Source organism: Diceros bicornis, chromosome 6 (assembly GCF_020826845.1).
Source record: "Diceros bicornis minor isolate mBicDic1 chromosome 6, mDicBic1.mat.cur, whole genome shotgun sequence".
Lineage (NCBI taxonomy): Eukaryota > Metazoa > Chordata > Mammalia > Perissodactyla > Rhinocerotidae > Diceros > Diceros bicornis.
In genome coordinates this window covers 67690755-67708546 of record NC_080745.1, presented here as the reverse complement: position 1 = coordinate 67708546, position 17792 = coordinate 67690755, and the positions used below count along the sequence as shown (strand labels likewise).

At 43.4% G+C, this 17792-nt stretch overlaps 1 protein-coding gene across 2 annotated transcripts in view; it reads right to left on the bottom strand.

Moving 5' to 3' along the window:
• The window catches only part of WBP1L (WW domain binding protein 1 like), a 58789-nt gene that overhangs the window by 14354 nt on the left and 26643 nt on the right, over positions 1-17792 (bottom strand). The window contains exons 1-2 of one of the 2 annotated variants that reach the window (XM_058543897.1): positions 16006-16904; positions 614-716 (exon numbers count right to left, since the gene is read on the bottom strand). In XM_058543897.1, coding sequence (XP_058399880.1) covers positions 614-716; positions 16006-16047 — 145 coding nt within the window. In that variant the 5' untranslated portion in view covers positions 16048-16904. Of the gene's footprint in view, positions 1-613; positions 717-16005; positions 16905-17792 lie in introns of those variants that run through there. The other variant, XM_058543896.1, reaches the window with a different exon arrangement.

Sequence of the window (17792 nt, the reverse complement as noted above, 5' to 3'; positions counted from 1 at the left end):
AGTTTGAGAACTGGAGAAGAAATAAAGGGCCCCAAACCTCCAGACTCTGTCTCTCCAGGAGGGCTCCATAGGCAGGGACCTAGGGAAAGTTTATCCCTTTGAGACAGCCCCTCAGAAACAGAGGCAGGTCCTTGATGCTCTATGGAAATTCTGGAAGCCCTTGTGGTTCTTACAAGAAAAATGGCATTACAGCCATCCACAGAGCCCAGCCCAGCATTCACAGCAGCTTGTCTGCTGCAACCTCTCTTTGCCAAGATGGCATGCCTGGGCATCTGGGCTAGCCCAAGGAGGGATCCAAGTTGTTGTCACTGCACAGCACACACTGGAGAGAGCATCAAAGAGGAGCTCAGTCAGGACTTTCTGCAGCAGACCTGGTAACCACGGCCTCTTAAAGCTCAGACCATATTCTCCAGTCTTCAGCCCATGGTGTCCAAAGAGCACCAGAGCTCTCCACCTCTAAAAAGGAATCACCTCTGGAACCTGGAACCAGATTCTACTTGCCAACACTGCCCCCGAGAGAATGAGAAGAGGGCTGACCAGCCCAAGGTTTCCCAACGAGCAGAGGCAGTAACCAGGACCTCAGGTACTAAGAAACCCCTAGGCAGGGACTTACACCAGAGTTCATAGTAGTAGTTGCAGCACTGAGACTGTCCACAGCAGTGTCCTGTATCACAGATGTAGCTTTGATTGTTGGTACCCACACAGGTCTCCTTATCCTAAAAAAAATCAAAAAGCATTTTAGCATATTAAATTATAGCTTTTAAACACCACTTTTCTTCTCATCCCCCTCCTCCTGGCCATCTGCCCACCCTCCACCAAAAACGGTTTGTACCAATGTTTATTCCATTAAGGAAAAGAATCAAAAAGAACCACACAATGATAACAGATTTAAAGAAAAAAAAAGTTTATTAAATGGGGGAAGAGGATTCGGCACACAAAACCGACTGGTAAACAGGGGAGTTCTCCTCAGACAGGAAAAGGCTGCCTTGCTTTCTTTACGTCCAAGCAGAAATACTTCATGTTCCGGTGTTACACTCAGCAAGTAAGAAGGTGATGATTCTCCTGTAATTAGCAGTATGTTTTAAATAAAACCGGCTTTTCTGTGCAAGTTCCTGGAATAATTAATGCAGTATCCTAGGATTAGCAACTAGTCAGTCATTTCCATTCTCCCTTCAAAACACATTATCTCCAAGGTTAATTACAGTGTGATTCAAACAAGGGCTAAAAAAACTTGCTACTAAAATTTTCACTCTTAAGAAAAAGGGGGACCTGCTCAGATGACCTAGTCCAATTTCAATTTGCTAGATCATTTTTTGCTTATCAAATGATCTCCTAATAATCTTGACTAGATCTGGGATTCATACTGTCCCTTGTCAGGGACAGCTACAGAAAGGGTACTGCTGAGTAACCATCTAGCAGAGTTTGCCAAATTCTATTCACAGCACTGGTGGATGGGGACGGAGGTGAAAAAGATTTTTCCTATTTCACATTTAAGATATGAAATACCCCACCAACCAACCTGAACTTCAGCCCCAATGTACTCTGGACCGCAGTGCATACGATGAGACTTGTAAGTCATCTCCTCTACCTGGCTTTCAACATTTCTTTATTCTATAGAAGTAACACGTGCATTTACTGGACACTGTCTTTGTGCCAAGCACCGTGTTGGGTACAAGGGATATAAAGATGAACAAGACATTGTCTCTATCCTCAAATAGCTCAGAGTTAAGAAAGAAAAAACCCCTGCTCAGCAAAGAAACTAAAACCACAGTATTGTATTTGCTGCTACTCAGGCTGACCCTGCCCACAGCACACATTCGGGCAGATGCCTGCCAGTGGAAACTGAAGTCACATGGTCAGTTTCTCCTCTTCAGGCCTTGCTTTACTACACAGTCTGCTTGGCCAAGGGTATAAACAAAGCACTCCAGCGACTGTCTACAGGGCTAGAGACCGGGCAGCTACAGTTCAGGCACCAGAAGCCACAGGGAGAGGACAAGAGAAAGGGCACGGCTGATAACCAGATCCCGGGCTCAGCGCAGGTCTCCACCACACATCCTCAGGTGTTTCCTGGTCTTGAAGAGTCTGACCCCCTGGGGTAAAGTGGTTTAGGAAAAAGGAAGCGTGGGAAAGGCATTTGTAAACTCTTGACAATGAGAGCTTTACAATATTGTAAACAGAGTTCTTTCTATCTCTGCCTTCCTGTGTCCACCATAATCAAAATGGAACACCTAGTGGGTGGCTGTCCAGTCAGATGTCTCCTCTAGGCCTGGTGCACGTGGAGAAAGCAGATCTGTCTTCGATGCTTTTGCTAGAATACATGCTCTCTGAGTTAAGAGTAAAACACTGCTTTAATAAAGACATCAAAAAGTTTCTCCCAAGTCTACCAGGCCCTGAAATGCCATTCTGCTGCTACTGGCTCACAAGAGCACAGATCAAAGTGTCACATAGTTTCTAAAAGAGGCGTGCTGCCTACAGACCGACACATGAAAGAATCCAGCGACACTTCTGCCTTGGGAAAATTCACCAGATGAGGTCCAAGCTCTGAACGCAGGGCGGCCCACTGCTCCTAAGTGAGGCGTGGAACAGAACGTGTTTGAAATCTAAACAAGGGGCATCCTCATGACATGCTGGTGTCAGCTTTTCTCTTCCAGCCCCCGAGGCAGGAAGCCTGAGGACCCCACTCTTTTTCCCACTCTGTCTCCACTTTCCCAGGGAGAGCAGAACTATAGTAGTATCATTTAATCCAGTGTTCCTCAAACACTTTTTACCCGGTATATCTCGTCCCCTGTTCTCCACCCCCTGCCCCCAGATAGAGTCCTCAGGCTGCCTGGGATGATCTTGGTTATGGGAACTGTCATTTTCTGCTGCAGGAGGAAGGAAAGCAGGTGGGCAGTTAAGGAAGACAAGAATTCATGGACTTTTAGCAAGGAAGAAATGAAGGAGGGTAGGGAGGTGTAAGTGTCGAGGTGAACTTCTTCAGACAGAGAGACCTGCTAGTATGAGAGGAAAATCCAGAAGCCTTGGGCTTGGTCCCAGCTCTGCCACTACAGAGGAAAGGAACTTTGGGCGCGTTACTCAATGGGCTTAGGGCTAGTTAAGATGTATCCTTCAACCCTAAGGCTTTATTATCCTACCCACCTCCCATCCTTTCTGACATAGCAGCCTGGAGCCAAGGCAAGAGCTCCTGAAATCTATGTCTCTTCTCATTCAAAGCAACAATAAAGAACAGCGGTGTGCAAATGCTGCTTGGTGCTCTCCCACCCTTCCCTGTATGAGGAGCCTAATCATGGATTAACTGGAGAACTCTCAAAGACCTCCAGGCGGCTCAAGATCCAAGTGGTTAAGAGTCAGTCAGATCTGGGTTCAAAGCCCAGCTCTTACTTATAAGCCTTTATTAACTGTGTGACCTTGGATAATTTACTTAACTTCTCTGAGCTCTTAATATCAACGTTATTCTGTGAATCATTATTGCTGGGCATGAAAGACCATTCAAAGAGCACTTAGCATTCACTGAGAACTATTTCAGTACAATGAAGTTCACAGGCCATGTGGGCTGCTCCAGATCCAAGAGGAATAGGAACTGAAGAGAATGCAATGAAAAGTTCAAACATGAAAAATTCTCAGCACCTTTTTTTTTTTTTTGTGAGGAAGATCAGCCCTGAGCTAACATCTGTGCTAATCCTCCTCTTTTTGCTGAGGAAGACCGGCTCTGAGCTAACATCTATTGCCAATCCTCCTCCTTTTTTTTTCCCCAAAGCCCCAGTAGATAGTTGTATGTCATAGTTGCACATCCTTCTAGTTGCTGTATGTGGGACGCAGCCTCAGCATGGCCGGAGAAGCAGTGCATTGGTGCGCGCCTGGGATCCGAACCCGGGCCGCCAGTAGCGGAGCGCGCGCACTTAACAGCTAAGCCACAGGGCCGGCCCTCTCAGCACCTTTTATGATTATTCTCTGCTTTTCCTCCAAGCATCTTCAAGCACTTACACATATTACGTTGTTCAGGCCCAGTCTTGAAGAGTGGGCAGGAAATATCCCTCCCACCCCCCATTCTCCAGAGAGTGAACCAGGGAAAGAATTGTGCTCTCCTCGCAGCAGGAGCTCTGTCTCCTTGTCCCCCTCCCCACCTCCAGTATGAACACAGTGCTCAGCACATAAAGGTTTGTTAATGAAACAATGGCTATGCAACCTCCACCAAGGCAGGACAAGCTGGGTGAAGAACATGGCTCATGTGTACCGAGCACCTGCTGTGAGTCAGGCACTGCTCTAGGGGCCTGACACGTAGTCCTTCATCTAAGCTTTAAAGCACCCCTGCGAAGTGGGCAGTATCAGGGAATTGAGGCTAAGTCACTTGCCTAAGGTCACACAGCTAGGAAGCAGTCCAATCTCGCTTGTCTGACTCGACCTGAGCTTTTAACTATTAAGCTACAGCCTCCTTGGTTGAAGTTATACTTCTTCCATTGCTTTTTACACTGCAGTTGCTTAAATAAATCCACTAAAAGCCCCAAAGGAAACAAAATCAACATTTCATCTTTGATGGAAAAGATAAGGACCCTACCCTCCCAGAGCTCTCTGACTTTGGGAACAGGGTCCTTTGTCTTCCACTCGGCAGCGAGGAGGGGCAACACAACTTAGGTCTCCTCCCTTCTTTGCTCAAAAGGTCACATTCTCACACACTGATTTTCTGACAAGCAGAGTGGCGTTTCATCCCCATGTGGAACGTGGGGCCTTCATTCCTCTCCTGAGCATCTATCAAGTACCAGCCCTGAACTAGCGGTGGGGACACAATAGACAGATGGCCCAACAGTCATGATCTCTGTCCTCGTGGAGCCTGCAGTCTAATGAAAGACGGTAATGTAATCACACAGATAAAATTGCAACTAGTCAGGCAAAACACATGATTCGGTGCCAGCCTACAGTAGAAAAGAACTGGAGTTAGTCAAGAAGGTCCAGCCGGCTTCTGTGAGGAAGGTAAGCTTGAACTGAGATCGGCAGGATGGTTAGAAATTTAGTAACTAGGGAAGAAAGATGGGAAGAACACTCCAGGCAAAGGAGATGGTACAAGCAAAGCCCATTAGCTAGAAGGAGATGGCTGAAGTAGGTAGGGAAGTTAGGTAAGCAGGGACCAGACTGTGCAGGGAGGTGACAAGATCAGATTTGCATTTTAAAGATATCTCCCTTCTGGCAATGTTTTCATTTGCACAAAACTCCACAGCCAAAAAATGCTAGAAGAGTAGAACCTGTCATAAAGGAACTTTGTGTGAATAAACATGTGCTCTTATGCCAAGGCCTTTCACCTCAGGAATGACTGTAGTGATGACTAATAGGATCCTTGTTTGTCATAGGTATGTGCCTTCCGCCCTGGTACCACGGTGACTGGCTCCAACATACAGGGCACACATGGTCACCAAACAAAAAGCACAGGCACAAAGAAGAAGCAAGCAAGACCAACACTGAACGGGAAAGAACATTTTTACAATGGAAAAGGATGAACAGTGTGCCTTTTGCACATATGCAAAAAATCATTTCATCTCTTTGGTGGCAGCGTAAACTGCGGGACTAACAGCATTTTCCTTAACAGTTTCCATGTCTTATAGTTGCTATTCTTAGCTGAGCCACTGTAAAGGTCAATTTAATCAGCATAAGAAGTTTCTAAGTGCCAGCATAAAAAGAAACACTGGGCAGTAATGGTTCCCCAGGGATGGTTTTAATTTGCCAATTTATGGGGCTGGAAAACCCTGCTAGCAACTGGCAACAGCATCTTCATGTCCTTAGGACAGCACTCAAGTTTTAAAGTTTAAGAGTAAAAAATAGGAAAATTGAAATCCCTTCACAGGATGCTAAAGCTCGGGACGCTAACTATCTTGGCTGCCGGATACGAATGAATCTGGCACATCACCTCTGGCTTTCCCCACAGGGAAACGCAAGAGTTTTTAATGGAAACGTCCAATTCCACAAATCAAATAAGAAATATGTATTGATACCCCTCCGCATGTGCCAGGCACTGTGCTGGATGCTACAGCTACAGCAATGAGCAAGAGATTCTAGGGGAAGAGAGCCTGCTTCTGGCAATATACCCACGTAACTAACTTTAAAAATTCTTCTATGTTACCTAAAGCTATCTACAGATTCGACACAATCCCAATCAGAATCCCAATGACATTCTTCACGGAAATAGACAAAAGAATACTAAAATTCATATGGGGCAACAAAAGACCCCGAATAGCTAAAGCAACCCTAAGAAAAAAGAACAAAGCTGGAGGCGTCACAGTCCCTGAAAAATTCAAAACATACTACAAAGCAATAGTAGTCAAAACAGCATGGTACTGGTACAAAAACAGACACACAGATCAATGGAACAGAATTGAAAGCCCAGAAATAAAACCACACATATACAGACAGCTAATTTTCAGCAAAGGAGCTAAGAACATACAATGGAGAAAGGAAAGTCTGTTCAATAAATGGTGTTGGGAAAACTGGACAGCCACATGTGAAAGAATGAAAGTGGACCATCTGCTATTGCCATTCACAAAAATTAACTCATAATGGATCAAAGACCTGAAGGTGAGACCTGAAACTATAAAACTCATAGAAGAAAATATAGGCAACACATTATTTGAGATTGGTCATAAAGGAATCTTTTCGGATGCCACGCCAACGCAGACTAGGGAAACTCAAGAAAAAATAAGCAAGTGGGACTTCAGATTAAAGAGTTTCTACTAGGCAAATGAAAGCAGGATCAAAATGAACAGACAACCCACGAGCTGGGAGAAGATATTTGCAAAACATATATCTGACAAGGGGTTAATCTCCATAATATATAAAGAACTCACACAACTGAACAACAAAAAAACAAACAACATGATCAAAAAATGGGCAGAGGAAATGAACAGACACTTCTCCAAAGAAGATATACAGATGGCCAATAGGCATATGAAAAGATGTCCAACATCACTAATCATCAGGGAAATGCAAATCAAAGCAACACTAACATATCACCTCACGCCCATCAGAATGGCTATAATCACCAAGACAAAAAACAACAAATGTTGGAGAGGATGTGAAGAAACGGGAACCCTCATACACGGCTGGTGGGAATGCAAACTGGTGCAGCCTCTATGGAAAATGGTATGGAGATTCCTCAAAAAATTAAAAATAGAAATACCCTATGATCCAGCTATCCCACTACTGGGAATCTAGCCAACGAACCTGAAATCAACAATCCAAAGAGGCTTATGCACCCCTATGTTCATTGCAGCATTATTCACTATAGCCAAGAAGTGGAAGCAACACAAGTGTCCCCCAACTGATGAGTGGATCAAGAAGATGTGGTATATATACAATGGAACACTACTTAGCCATAAAAAAAGACAAAATTGTCCCATTTGCAACAAGATTGACGGACCTGGAGGGTATTATGTTAAGTGAAATAAGCCAGAAAGAGAAAGACAAACACTGTATGATCTCACTCACATGTGGAATATAAACCAACACATGGACAGAGAAAACTGTATTGTGGTTACCAGGGGCAAAGGGGGTGGGGGGTAGGCATGAAGGGTCAAGGGAGACATGTATATGCTGACTGACAAACAAAAATGTACAACAAAAATTTCACAATGTTATAAACTATTAAGACATCAATAAAAAAAATTCTTCTATGTTAAAACCCCTGGAAATACTGGCTATATAACAATATCCTTTTAATTATATAGCTGAGCTCACAAGAAAGCAAGGAAGATCCTCATGGGCCAAAAATGTTGAGGGGAACTAGAAACTACAGCAGTAAGTGAGGTCAGGCCTTTCCAGTTGCCCTGGAAAAAGGGGCTGTTCTCTTGGGCCCACCTGAAACAGGGAATTGGAACTGAGCCCCAGTATAAAGTGAGGACCCTCAAAGAGAGAGAGCAGACTAGGAAAAATTTAGCTCGTTGGCATACAGTAACAATAAGAAAGCTCTGAATTGAGAGCAAAAAAGTAGCTCCTCTAATAATCTGTAATCACCGGCCTTTCCACAAGCTAATTTGAGTTTGAATTGTACTATTACATGGTCTAGGAATCCTCAAACCAAAAATTTAACACAAAGAGTGGTCCCAGGCTGGGAATAATCTTGTGACATCTGGCAGAAGAAATGTAAACTCTGAAGAGACCTACCCTCAATCAGGGTATGAAGGATTCCCACAAATAAAGCTCTGTTGAAGATGAGCTCACAATATATAATACAAAAATTTATGCAGAAATAATCCATCACAAACAAGACTTGGGAAATTCAACAAATAGCAGGATAAGACACCCCCCCAAAATTAAAATAATAGAATGATCAGATAAACTAAAATACATAAGCATATTTCAAATAATTAAAGCCAAAAAGGATGAATGAAAAATATGTGAAAAGAACATACTGAAAAAGAGACAGTGGCCAAGCAGATTTGGGGAAAAAATAAAATAAAACTTGTAGAAAAATAGTTATTGAAATTAAAAACTCAACAGATGTGTTACATAGAGATTAGACCAAGTTAAAGAGAGAATTAGTGAACTGGAACACACATCTGAGAAAATTTACCCAGCAAACCACTTACACTAACTAAGAGAAAACAAGGAAATGGAAATGAGAAATAAGAAGCTCGAGACAGAAGGAAGAGAATGGAGGAGAGGCTATGTTTAAAGAGATAACTGGGGGCTGGCCCAGTGGCTTAGTGGTTAAGTGCGCGCTCTCCGCTGCTGGCGGCCTGGGTTCAGATCCCGGGCGTGCACCGACGCACCGCTTCTCCGGCCATGCTGAGGCCACGTCCCACATACAGCAACTAGAGGGATGTGCAGCTATGACATACAACTATCTACTGGGGCTTTGGGGGGAAAAAACTAAATAAATAAATAAAGAGATAACTGAAAAATTTCCAGAACTGATTAAAGATATGGAATTTTCAGACAATAATAAACTCATACCTGGACACATTGTTTGAAACTAGACAACAACAAAGATGAAAAGATCTTAAATACATTCTAGATCTTAAATGTATCAAAATGTATCTAAGATCTTAAATACATTTCACTTGTTGATTCTAAGTTAAAGTTGCTTGCTGTCTTTTCTCATTTAGCCATTTCAAATCTGTCTTGTTTACGAAGGCTTCATAAACAAGAAGCCTAGAAAGATCTAGATACAAAAGATCTTAAATACATTTAGAAAATTAACAAGTGAAATTAGAATTTAAAATAGTAATAAGCTCCATAAGGATAATAAAACAGGATAACAGGACAAAAGGCTTTAGACGGGGCAGTCAGGAAAGGTCTCCCTGAGAAGGTGACATCTGAGTTGAACCCTGAATGACGAGAAAGAACCAGCTTAGGCAGACCTACAGGAACAGTATTCCAGGCAGAGGGAATGTTAAGTGCCTGCAAAGACATCAATACAGAAATGAGGTTGGTGTGCTCAAGGAAAAGAAAGAAGGCTAGTGTGGCTGAGTACAGTGAATCTCAGGAAGCGCAGTGTGAAAGGAAGAGCTGAGAATTCAGAAAGAGGCCAGATCTTATATGCCTTATGCAACAGTTAAAATAATATCCAAAGTACCACAGCTTATAAATTCATTGTTGGCTATAATAGCTAATTTCTCCCTAGCTGATGGAGATTTGAATAATATAACAATATTTTTGCAACTCTCATATTTACTTTTCAACTTCGACATCCCCCTTTCTCCCACCCCACCCACCCCAGGTTGTAGCTGCTGCAGCAGAGTGAGTAACAAAATCAACTTTCCTTCTATTCTTGAACCAGGAATGGCTTTCCAGAAAATAGACCACATTCTAGCATTGCACGTCTACTGGAGTGAAGTTCTCTCTGATTTTGGTAACACTCTGTAACCAAAGGATAACGAAGCCTTCATAAACAAGACAGATTTGAAATGGCTAAATGAGAAAAGACAGCAAGCAACTTCAACTTAGAATCAGCTATTTTTGTTCTATCCCAGATAGAATCTTCACATTCTGAAAATGCAGCACTTTCAGGTCCAGATCCTTAGAAAAAGATTTGTAGGTGGTCATAAAAAATACTCTTTCAAGTATTGTGGATTTACCTATATTTTTACAATAAGAAAGTTAAGATCACTTTTCCCTAATACTAATGGTTTTAAGGCTGTTTGAAGAGCTGAGGGAAATAAGTAGAATTGTTCACAGGCACGCATCTTGAATTGGGTAGAAGGAGGTTACAGAAGAGTTGGGGATGGAGGAAAGCAAGCTCAAGCAGAGAAAGGATTCGGCAGGAGTCCTGGCCTATTGTTTCCTATGTGTTAGTTTAATCTCCCTTTCTTTGATGGTAGGGACTGTCACACACTACTTTTGCATCCTTCACCATATATACTATACATGACAATCACTCCTTTAAGCTTTACTAGCTAAAGGAGCTCATTTTCATCCTTTCTGATAAAGGGCAAGCCACTGCTAAGAAGTTAACCAAGACTCTGCTTTGTATGCACTAGGATATTAGGAATGAATTTTTATGCTGTTTGGTTGAGTCAGTAATTTTCCAAAAGGACAAATAGCCTGGGCAGGTTCCCCTAACCAAGCCAATAAATCTGCCAAGATTCAGCCTCATCTCTCAGACTTGATAGCGTATTTTACCCCTAAGGGCTCTAGACTCCAGCTCCCTGGGCTCAGGAGCACCCAGGGTCCCGTCCTCTAGCTGTAAAGTACCTTACAGGGTAAAGCCAAAGACTGGAGCTCGTGACACATGAGAAAAGCCTAGAACCAACGGGGGCAGCTGCTGCTTCAATATTTGGCTGTAGTGTGTACTGCTGAAGGGGGGTCCCAGGGACCCCTGCCATAGCAGAGACAAGGGCTCATTTACTTCGACCTGTGAGGGTCTCCTGCACAATTCTGTCTGAGAACTCCCAAAGGCTGACACTTTCCAAGAATCTGAGGAAGGGCAACACAGCGAATCAGAATCAGGGCGTCTCACAAATAAGTGAATTTGCCCCAAAGTAGTAAATGAACCCACTTAGACAACAAATGCAACAAAATAGAAATGTGTTTCCCAAAGTGTGGTCCGTGGGCCCATGGGCCCAAGATCACCTGGGGTATTTGTTAAGAATGTAGATTAAGAACCTCTGGGGGCAGAGACTGAAGCTTTGCCTTTTAAAACACACTCCCCTGATTATGCTCACGAATATTCAAGGTTGAGAACCACTGCGATAGATTTATAATAAATGTATAATATAAATATACACAGTTCTTGCCCTCTAAAAATGGAATAGTTTAATATTCTTTTTCTAGAATCCCAAACACATCCCAACAGTTACCCCCAAGAGTAGCCACTTAGAATCAAGGCACATAAAATTATTTATACTCTCTCTGCCTCACTCCATAAAAAAAATACATACAATAAATCATAAACATAAATTTTTTTAAAGTAACATTACTTAGGTACACTTCTATTCACACCAGTACTGCTACTGCCAAAGCTGCATTACAACTGGATCCTCATTAAATAGCCCCCAAACAGAGCAGCCAGCAAAGAAATTAAAATCCATTTCCTGTGTCCTTATTAGGAATCTAAATAACAAACTCAGAAAAAGCCACTTGACCCCGGTAGGAAAATCCCAGAGCAAAGATCGGAAGTTGCAACATATCCCATGGTTTTATTAAAGGCTACTTGTCGATGTCCTGGTGCATGCAGGCCTGTGGGGTCTGGCTGGTTGCAGTGGCTCAAGACGTGGGGTTAACGTGCCACTCTTTCACCCCTGGACACTTAGAAAGAAAAGCAGTCATGCCTCGAGGTATCCCCAGCAATCTCTCAACCCTGACCTCTTCTGCCACAGAATAAGCACTGAGACGTATAGTATCTTCAGCAAGGGCTGGTACAGAGAGCTGAGTGACAAAACAGCAGGTAGCACAGGACAGAGAAGGTGGCACTCAGGCTGGGAAGGAGGGCAATTCAGCCAACTATCGTGTGTCCGCAGTTGGTCCCATGAGAGCAGGTCCTTTCCTTCCCACGTTGTATTACAGCCTCTCCTGCTTGAAAGCAGGGATTGCAAACTGGTGGCCCTCAGGCCACAATGGGCCCACAAATGAGTTTTGTGCCGAAGCGGTACCTTTGTTTTTCAACTTTTTAAAAAATGGAATTAACCGTCAACATTTTAAAATGAGAAGGACTCATACAGAAATTCAGCTTTCCACCTTCTCTTGAAAACTGAGAGCCCACATTCCCCAGGGTCATATTAGGCTGGTCACAGATGTACATGGGCTCTGGCTACACCACAGCCTCCTCTGCAATCCCTACTGTCCAATAACTCTATCTGTTTGACTCAAGCATGTCACTGCCTGGCCCTTGTGGGCATCAGATTAGCTCCTCCTGCTCTCAAGTTCAGTAATAGATCGTTCATCCCCTCACCTTGAGGTTAAGGCATGCTGCAGAGCTCAGATATAAATAGCAGACATTTGAATTCTCTATACTGACTGAAGCTTAAGCAATACCGTACATATGACACATAACATAGGTACCTGGACAGAGAGGAGGGCCCTGCTTTGCCGCATGAGGGGAATACCACTGGAGAATCAGGAAAACCTCCTGCCACAACGTTGACTCAAGAGATGTGACAGAACCAAGTTCTGCCCTATGACTGTGTTTATCAAGCATGTGCTGGGCCTTTTTACCTATGACATGTGTTCCCCTTTTTATAGGAAACTTGAGGTTCACAGCTAGAACAAGTTTTCTGAATCTAAAGCCCAAATTTTAGTGGAAACAATGTAATGCTTAGGGGTTATCCTAAACTTTCATGCTAGATGCTGACAGGCACAAAAAAGACAGATAAGATATGGACTTTGCCTTTGAGGAACTTGGTAATAACTAAACTGTTAGGTTTTAAAAAAAAAGTTTATGGTTCAGTTCTTGTTGCTGAAAACCTTCCCGAAATATTCAGGTTCATTTGTGCCTTAATTAAGTATAGTCTAATCAATAAAATTCTTTCTTTTTTTAAAGATTTATAATGTGGCAAAGCCTCAGGGTCATAATTTGGAGCAATGGTGAAATATACACAACACACACATACATAATTAACAAATATATAATACACATTTATATAGGACTCGCAAGCTCTTCAAACTTCTTTAACAGCCAGCCTTGCATTTGAGCCTGCCAGCCAGCACCCTGTAAGAGGTCAGAAGTGCTGCCATCCTCCTCTTATGGATAAGAAACCGGCACTTAGCCTAACGCTGTAGATGACAACATCGAAACTGTCAAAACTGTGGTCTTCTGACGTTTGGTTCAGTATTCTTTCTATGACTGGTTTCTAGCTCATCAAAGTTTTTGCTGTATCTTGAAAATGGCTCTTGATCAAATAAAATACTCACTTCTTGGCCCAAAAGAGGTATAGTTTTCAGGGATCTGAAATGTCGAAGGTACAAATTAACTTGTTGCTAATGTGCTTTAAGAGATTCACCAGTTTCATTTGACAATGAAAAGCACATGCGGCTCTCAGAGACATTCCTCACTTTAAGCAAAATTCTAAATGTAACCCCATTTTTTCTCAGCAGTTCCATCCCACTGCAGTAGGCTTTTATTGGGAGCAAAAGAAATAATAATGGGACTCGTCTTGTGTGCCTGTCTGTCTAGAGACCAGTACCAGAGATTTATTGCCAGTAAAAAGTTCAACACAGTTCAAGGAAACTTTCTACCTCAGACAAAGGGTCACATTAAAAATAGTCTCCCTGGGGCCGACCCGGTGGCGCAAGCGGTTAAGTGTGCGTGTTCTGCTGCTGCGGTGGCCCGGGGTTCGCTGGTTCAGATCCCGGGCGCGCACTGACGCATTGCTTGTCAGGCCATGCTGTAGCGGCGTCCCATATAAAGTGGAGGAAGACAGGCACGGATGTTAGCCCAGGGCCAGTCTTCCTCAGCAAAAAGAGGAAGATTGGGAGATGTTAGCACAGGGCTGATCTTCCTCAAAAAAAAAAAAAAAAAAAAGGTCTCCCTGCAGACACAAGATAAAAAACAAAAGTCCTCAGAATCCAGAGGCTATGTCTCCAAAAGACTCTAAATAATTTTAAAGAAATTTCCGAACTCTAAGACCTTACACTTAAAGATTAAAAGAGATGTCAGATGATTTAGAGAAGGGGGAATTTATTACACAGAGAGAGATTACAATAGACCCAAGCCACAGCAATAGGCACCTAGCTTGAAGTATGGCCTGTTATTAAAATAACTGTAGCCTAATTGTTCTTTAAACTGTATAAAGTTATTTGGGCAGAACTGAGATCCTATCCTTCTCAGGGGTTGGTTATCCAGATTCTTCAGAGAAAGAAATAAAATGTCAGTTCCCAAAGGGCTTGACCTTATCTACTGGCCATAAAAAATTAACTCTATACCTGTCCTTGACAAGACATAGTACCTACTGATTAGGGGCAACCAAGATGTCAAGATTCTAAATCTCTGGGCGGATGATTAATACATATTGCTTAGAATGCAGCAAGAACAAGTATACCTATTTCTCCTTTATTAAAACATCTCAGTCCATCTTCCCTGAGGCCGGTGACTGCTTCCTAAGCAGAGTGGACCACATTAGGCATCAGGAGTTTCTAGCCCAGAGTTTCTCCACCTCGGCACTATTGACATTTAGAGCCAGATAACTCTTTGCTGTGGGGACTGTCCTGTGCATTGTAGGATATTTAGCAGCAACCCTGGCCTCTACTCACTAGATGCCAGTAGCAACATCCCATCCCTCTAGTTGTGACAATCAACAATATCCAAACATCGCCAAATGTCCTCTGGGGAGTGGGGCAAAATTGTCCCTAGTTTAGAACCACTGTTCCAGCCAAACTGTACCACACAATTTAGTGCAGAATTGTGTTCCATCTAGTCTTGTTGTCTAATTGCTTCATGGGCTCCCCAATCACTCTGTAAATTCCCTGAGAGCAGGACTGATGTCAATCTCACAAGTGCACCTACCCTAACAAAGGATCAGACATGCAAAAACCTTCAGGAAGTACTGATCCAGGTGACTGAACGGTCAGGTAACAACAGGGGCTAGTCCTCCCCCATGCTCCCTGTGCCTCAGCTATGCAGTACAAGCAGTAGCATGAAGGGATCCTCCAAGGCTATGGTGATGTGATGTGATCTCACATGACCGCTGAGAGACCTACCCACGGCTCTCTGGCCATGATGGGTTTACAGTAACCCAGCACAATCTGAGCCTGACCCATAAATCCAGAACCTCACCCAGAGACAGAGGAGTGACTGCACATTCTACTTTCGTTGGCAGACTGCCCCAGCCTATCCTGGGCCTCCCCACCACACTCCAGAGCCACACCTAGAAGAGTGGGAGGTCACAGGTATTCACACCACTCTCTGGTGGTTAACCAGGGATTCCAAACCCTTGATGAAAACCACATGATCAGTTGGGCAGTATTTGAAACCAAGAATGAGACCATGTGTCACAGTTCAGTGGAAGCTCCTGGGAGCATGTGTGTTAAGCAAGAGAACCAAACAATAATAAATATTCTGGCCCCCTTGATGCAATGCCCAAGAGAACCAATGTCTTATGTACAACACAGTCCAAGCAAACCCTAAGCCACTTTCAGGAGAAGAAGTCACTGTGTCATACTCCAGCCATTCTCAAAGCATGCCTCCCTCTCTCCTGACATGCATATGGCTTTCTGCCACTGCCCCTCCTCTCTCTTTCAGTTAAAAGAACAAGATAGATCAAGCAACTCACCTCCCAGGATTGAATCACCATTTCCAGCAACCAACAACAGATGTTCTAGTAAGGTCCAGGTTCAAGTCCAATTGAGCCCTTCCCAGAGAAGCAATGGCTACAGAGGGGCACAGAAATGGCTAAAGCAGGTCAACATCCAGGGCTGTTTCAACTCACTGTTGCTACAAATTAGCAACAAATAGAGTAAAGAAGTGCAGGGATGGAGAGTTAAGACACTAGAATTTGGCTGCTAGGGAATTAGGTCAGGACAAAGAATTTTATAGCACAGTTTTTTAAGTAGCCCCAAATTATTCTATTTTTCTGGACTAAAACTTACCTCTGCAAGGAAAAGGGGTGGGAGGGGGTGGATCAAGCTCATGGGATATCACTGGGGGAAGTGAATGTTTTCTTTGGCTCCATCCTGGATAAAAGTTTCAAAATCAGCAGATCCAGTCTTTTCCACTAAGTTACTGTTCCAGTCCACTGATTTCTCTTTGCTCTGATAACAGGAATGTGATGAAAAACATGCTACATTCCTCTGAAAAAGCAGCTTCTTGCAACAGAGATGGTTGGGGGTTTAAAAATTCCCCTGAAAGGGCTAAGAACCACCCTTTTTCACCTTTAGGTGACCCTAGGGAACTGAGGTGTTCTATGGAGCTGTCACTTACAAGATTTTTACAAATCAGTTTCGATAAGAATTTTGGCTTCAATCTCTGGTAGTACAAACAACAAGTGTCACCTTGGTGTTTGCTGCATTATATACAGCCAGTTCCCTTCTAAGTTAAGTCTTGCTTAATTCGTCCTGAACCAGGTACAGAGAGGCTAAGCACACAAGGAGAGTAATGGGAATCAACACTGGGCCCTTTGCAGAGCACAGCGCGTGCAGGGAGAAGCTCTGGCAGCAGATTTTGGAGCAGGCACCACATGAAAGCAATATGCAAGAGCAGGACAAGACTGAGAAGACCTGGCCTCCAGAGCCATCATTGCCATATATTAGCGTGCGATCTTGAATAGATAACTCCTTGAGTTTCAGTTTCCTCACAGTAGAATGGAGATAAGACGTCCTACCTCTCGGGTGGCTGTCGTGATGAAATAATAAAAGTATCACATAAATGTTGGCTAATATCCAGCTATTAGGGGTTAAATTAGAAGTTAGCAAATTCCCTCTTCCCTCTCCCTGGTCACGGCCCCCACCTGCAGCTTTAGGCTGGCTATCACCAGAGCATTTTCAGCGCACTCCTTGGGAGACCATAAGATCTATTATTATATCCAGGAAGTAACTGGGGTTCAATATTCTGGCTGCTTTGTCACATTCAGCATGAGGCCAATCAAGGGCCTGTAGGTACCAGCTCCTCCTTTCAAGAATACAAATAGCCCCTTGGGCCAGGAGGTGGTCCTCTGTGACTCTACCATGACAAATTCCAACATGGGCAAGGGCATATTGCTTGAAAGGGTCCCAGATCCACCCCAGTTTTCTTGGAGACTACTCATTTCCAGTATCAGGGATCACCTCACTTGCCCGGTGAGGACAGTGGGCCCCTCCCACAGAGAAAGGCAACATTCCGCGGTGCAAGATATAAATTATTGCCTTGATGGAGGCTAGCCTACATTCCATCGACTAGAACTTACCATTAACAGGTCCTTCAACACACCTACAGTGCAACAACTGAAACTACTGGACTGTGGGAGGGGCTACTTGCACAAAGCCATCTCTTCACACCTCTGAACCCCCACAGAACTCTGTGCCTCTCTAATGTTGCTCACCACCACCTGCCGAATGTTCCAATTACCTGCGCACTTGTTCTACTTCCCCTGACTATAAACCCCTTGAGTGCAGGGATAGAGTTTATACCCTTTTGTATCCACAACATGCTTTGAAGGTGCAAAATACTTTTCAGATATAGAATGTTGGTCATAAGAATCCTCCAGCAATACCTTCTGAATCAAACATGAAATAGAATTCATTCAAATCAGCAGACTAAGAACATTCTGTTGCAATCTTGTCCTCTGGAAATCAGTAATCCATCTGTTAGGTATACATGATGGATTCTCTTGTAACCAGGAAACTCATTTTCTGATCTCACCAGATAATAAAAGGATAGCATGCTTAATTGTGTGTTGTAT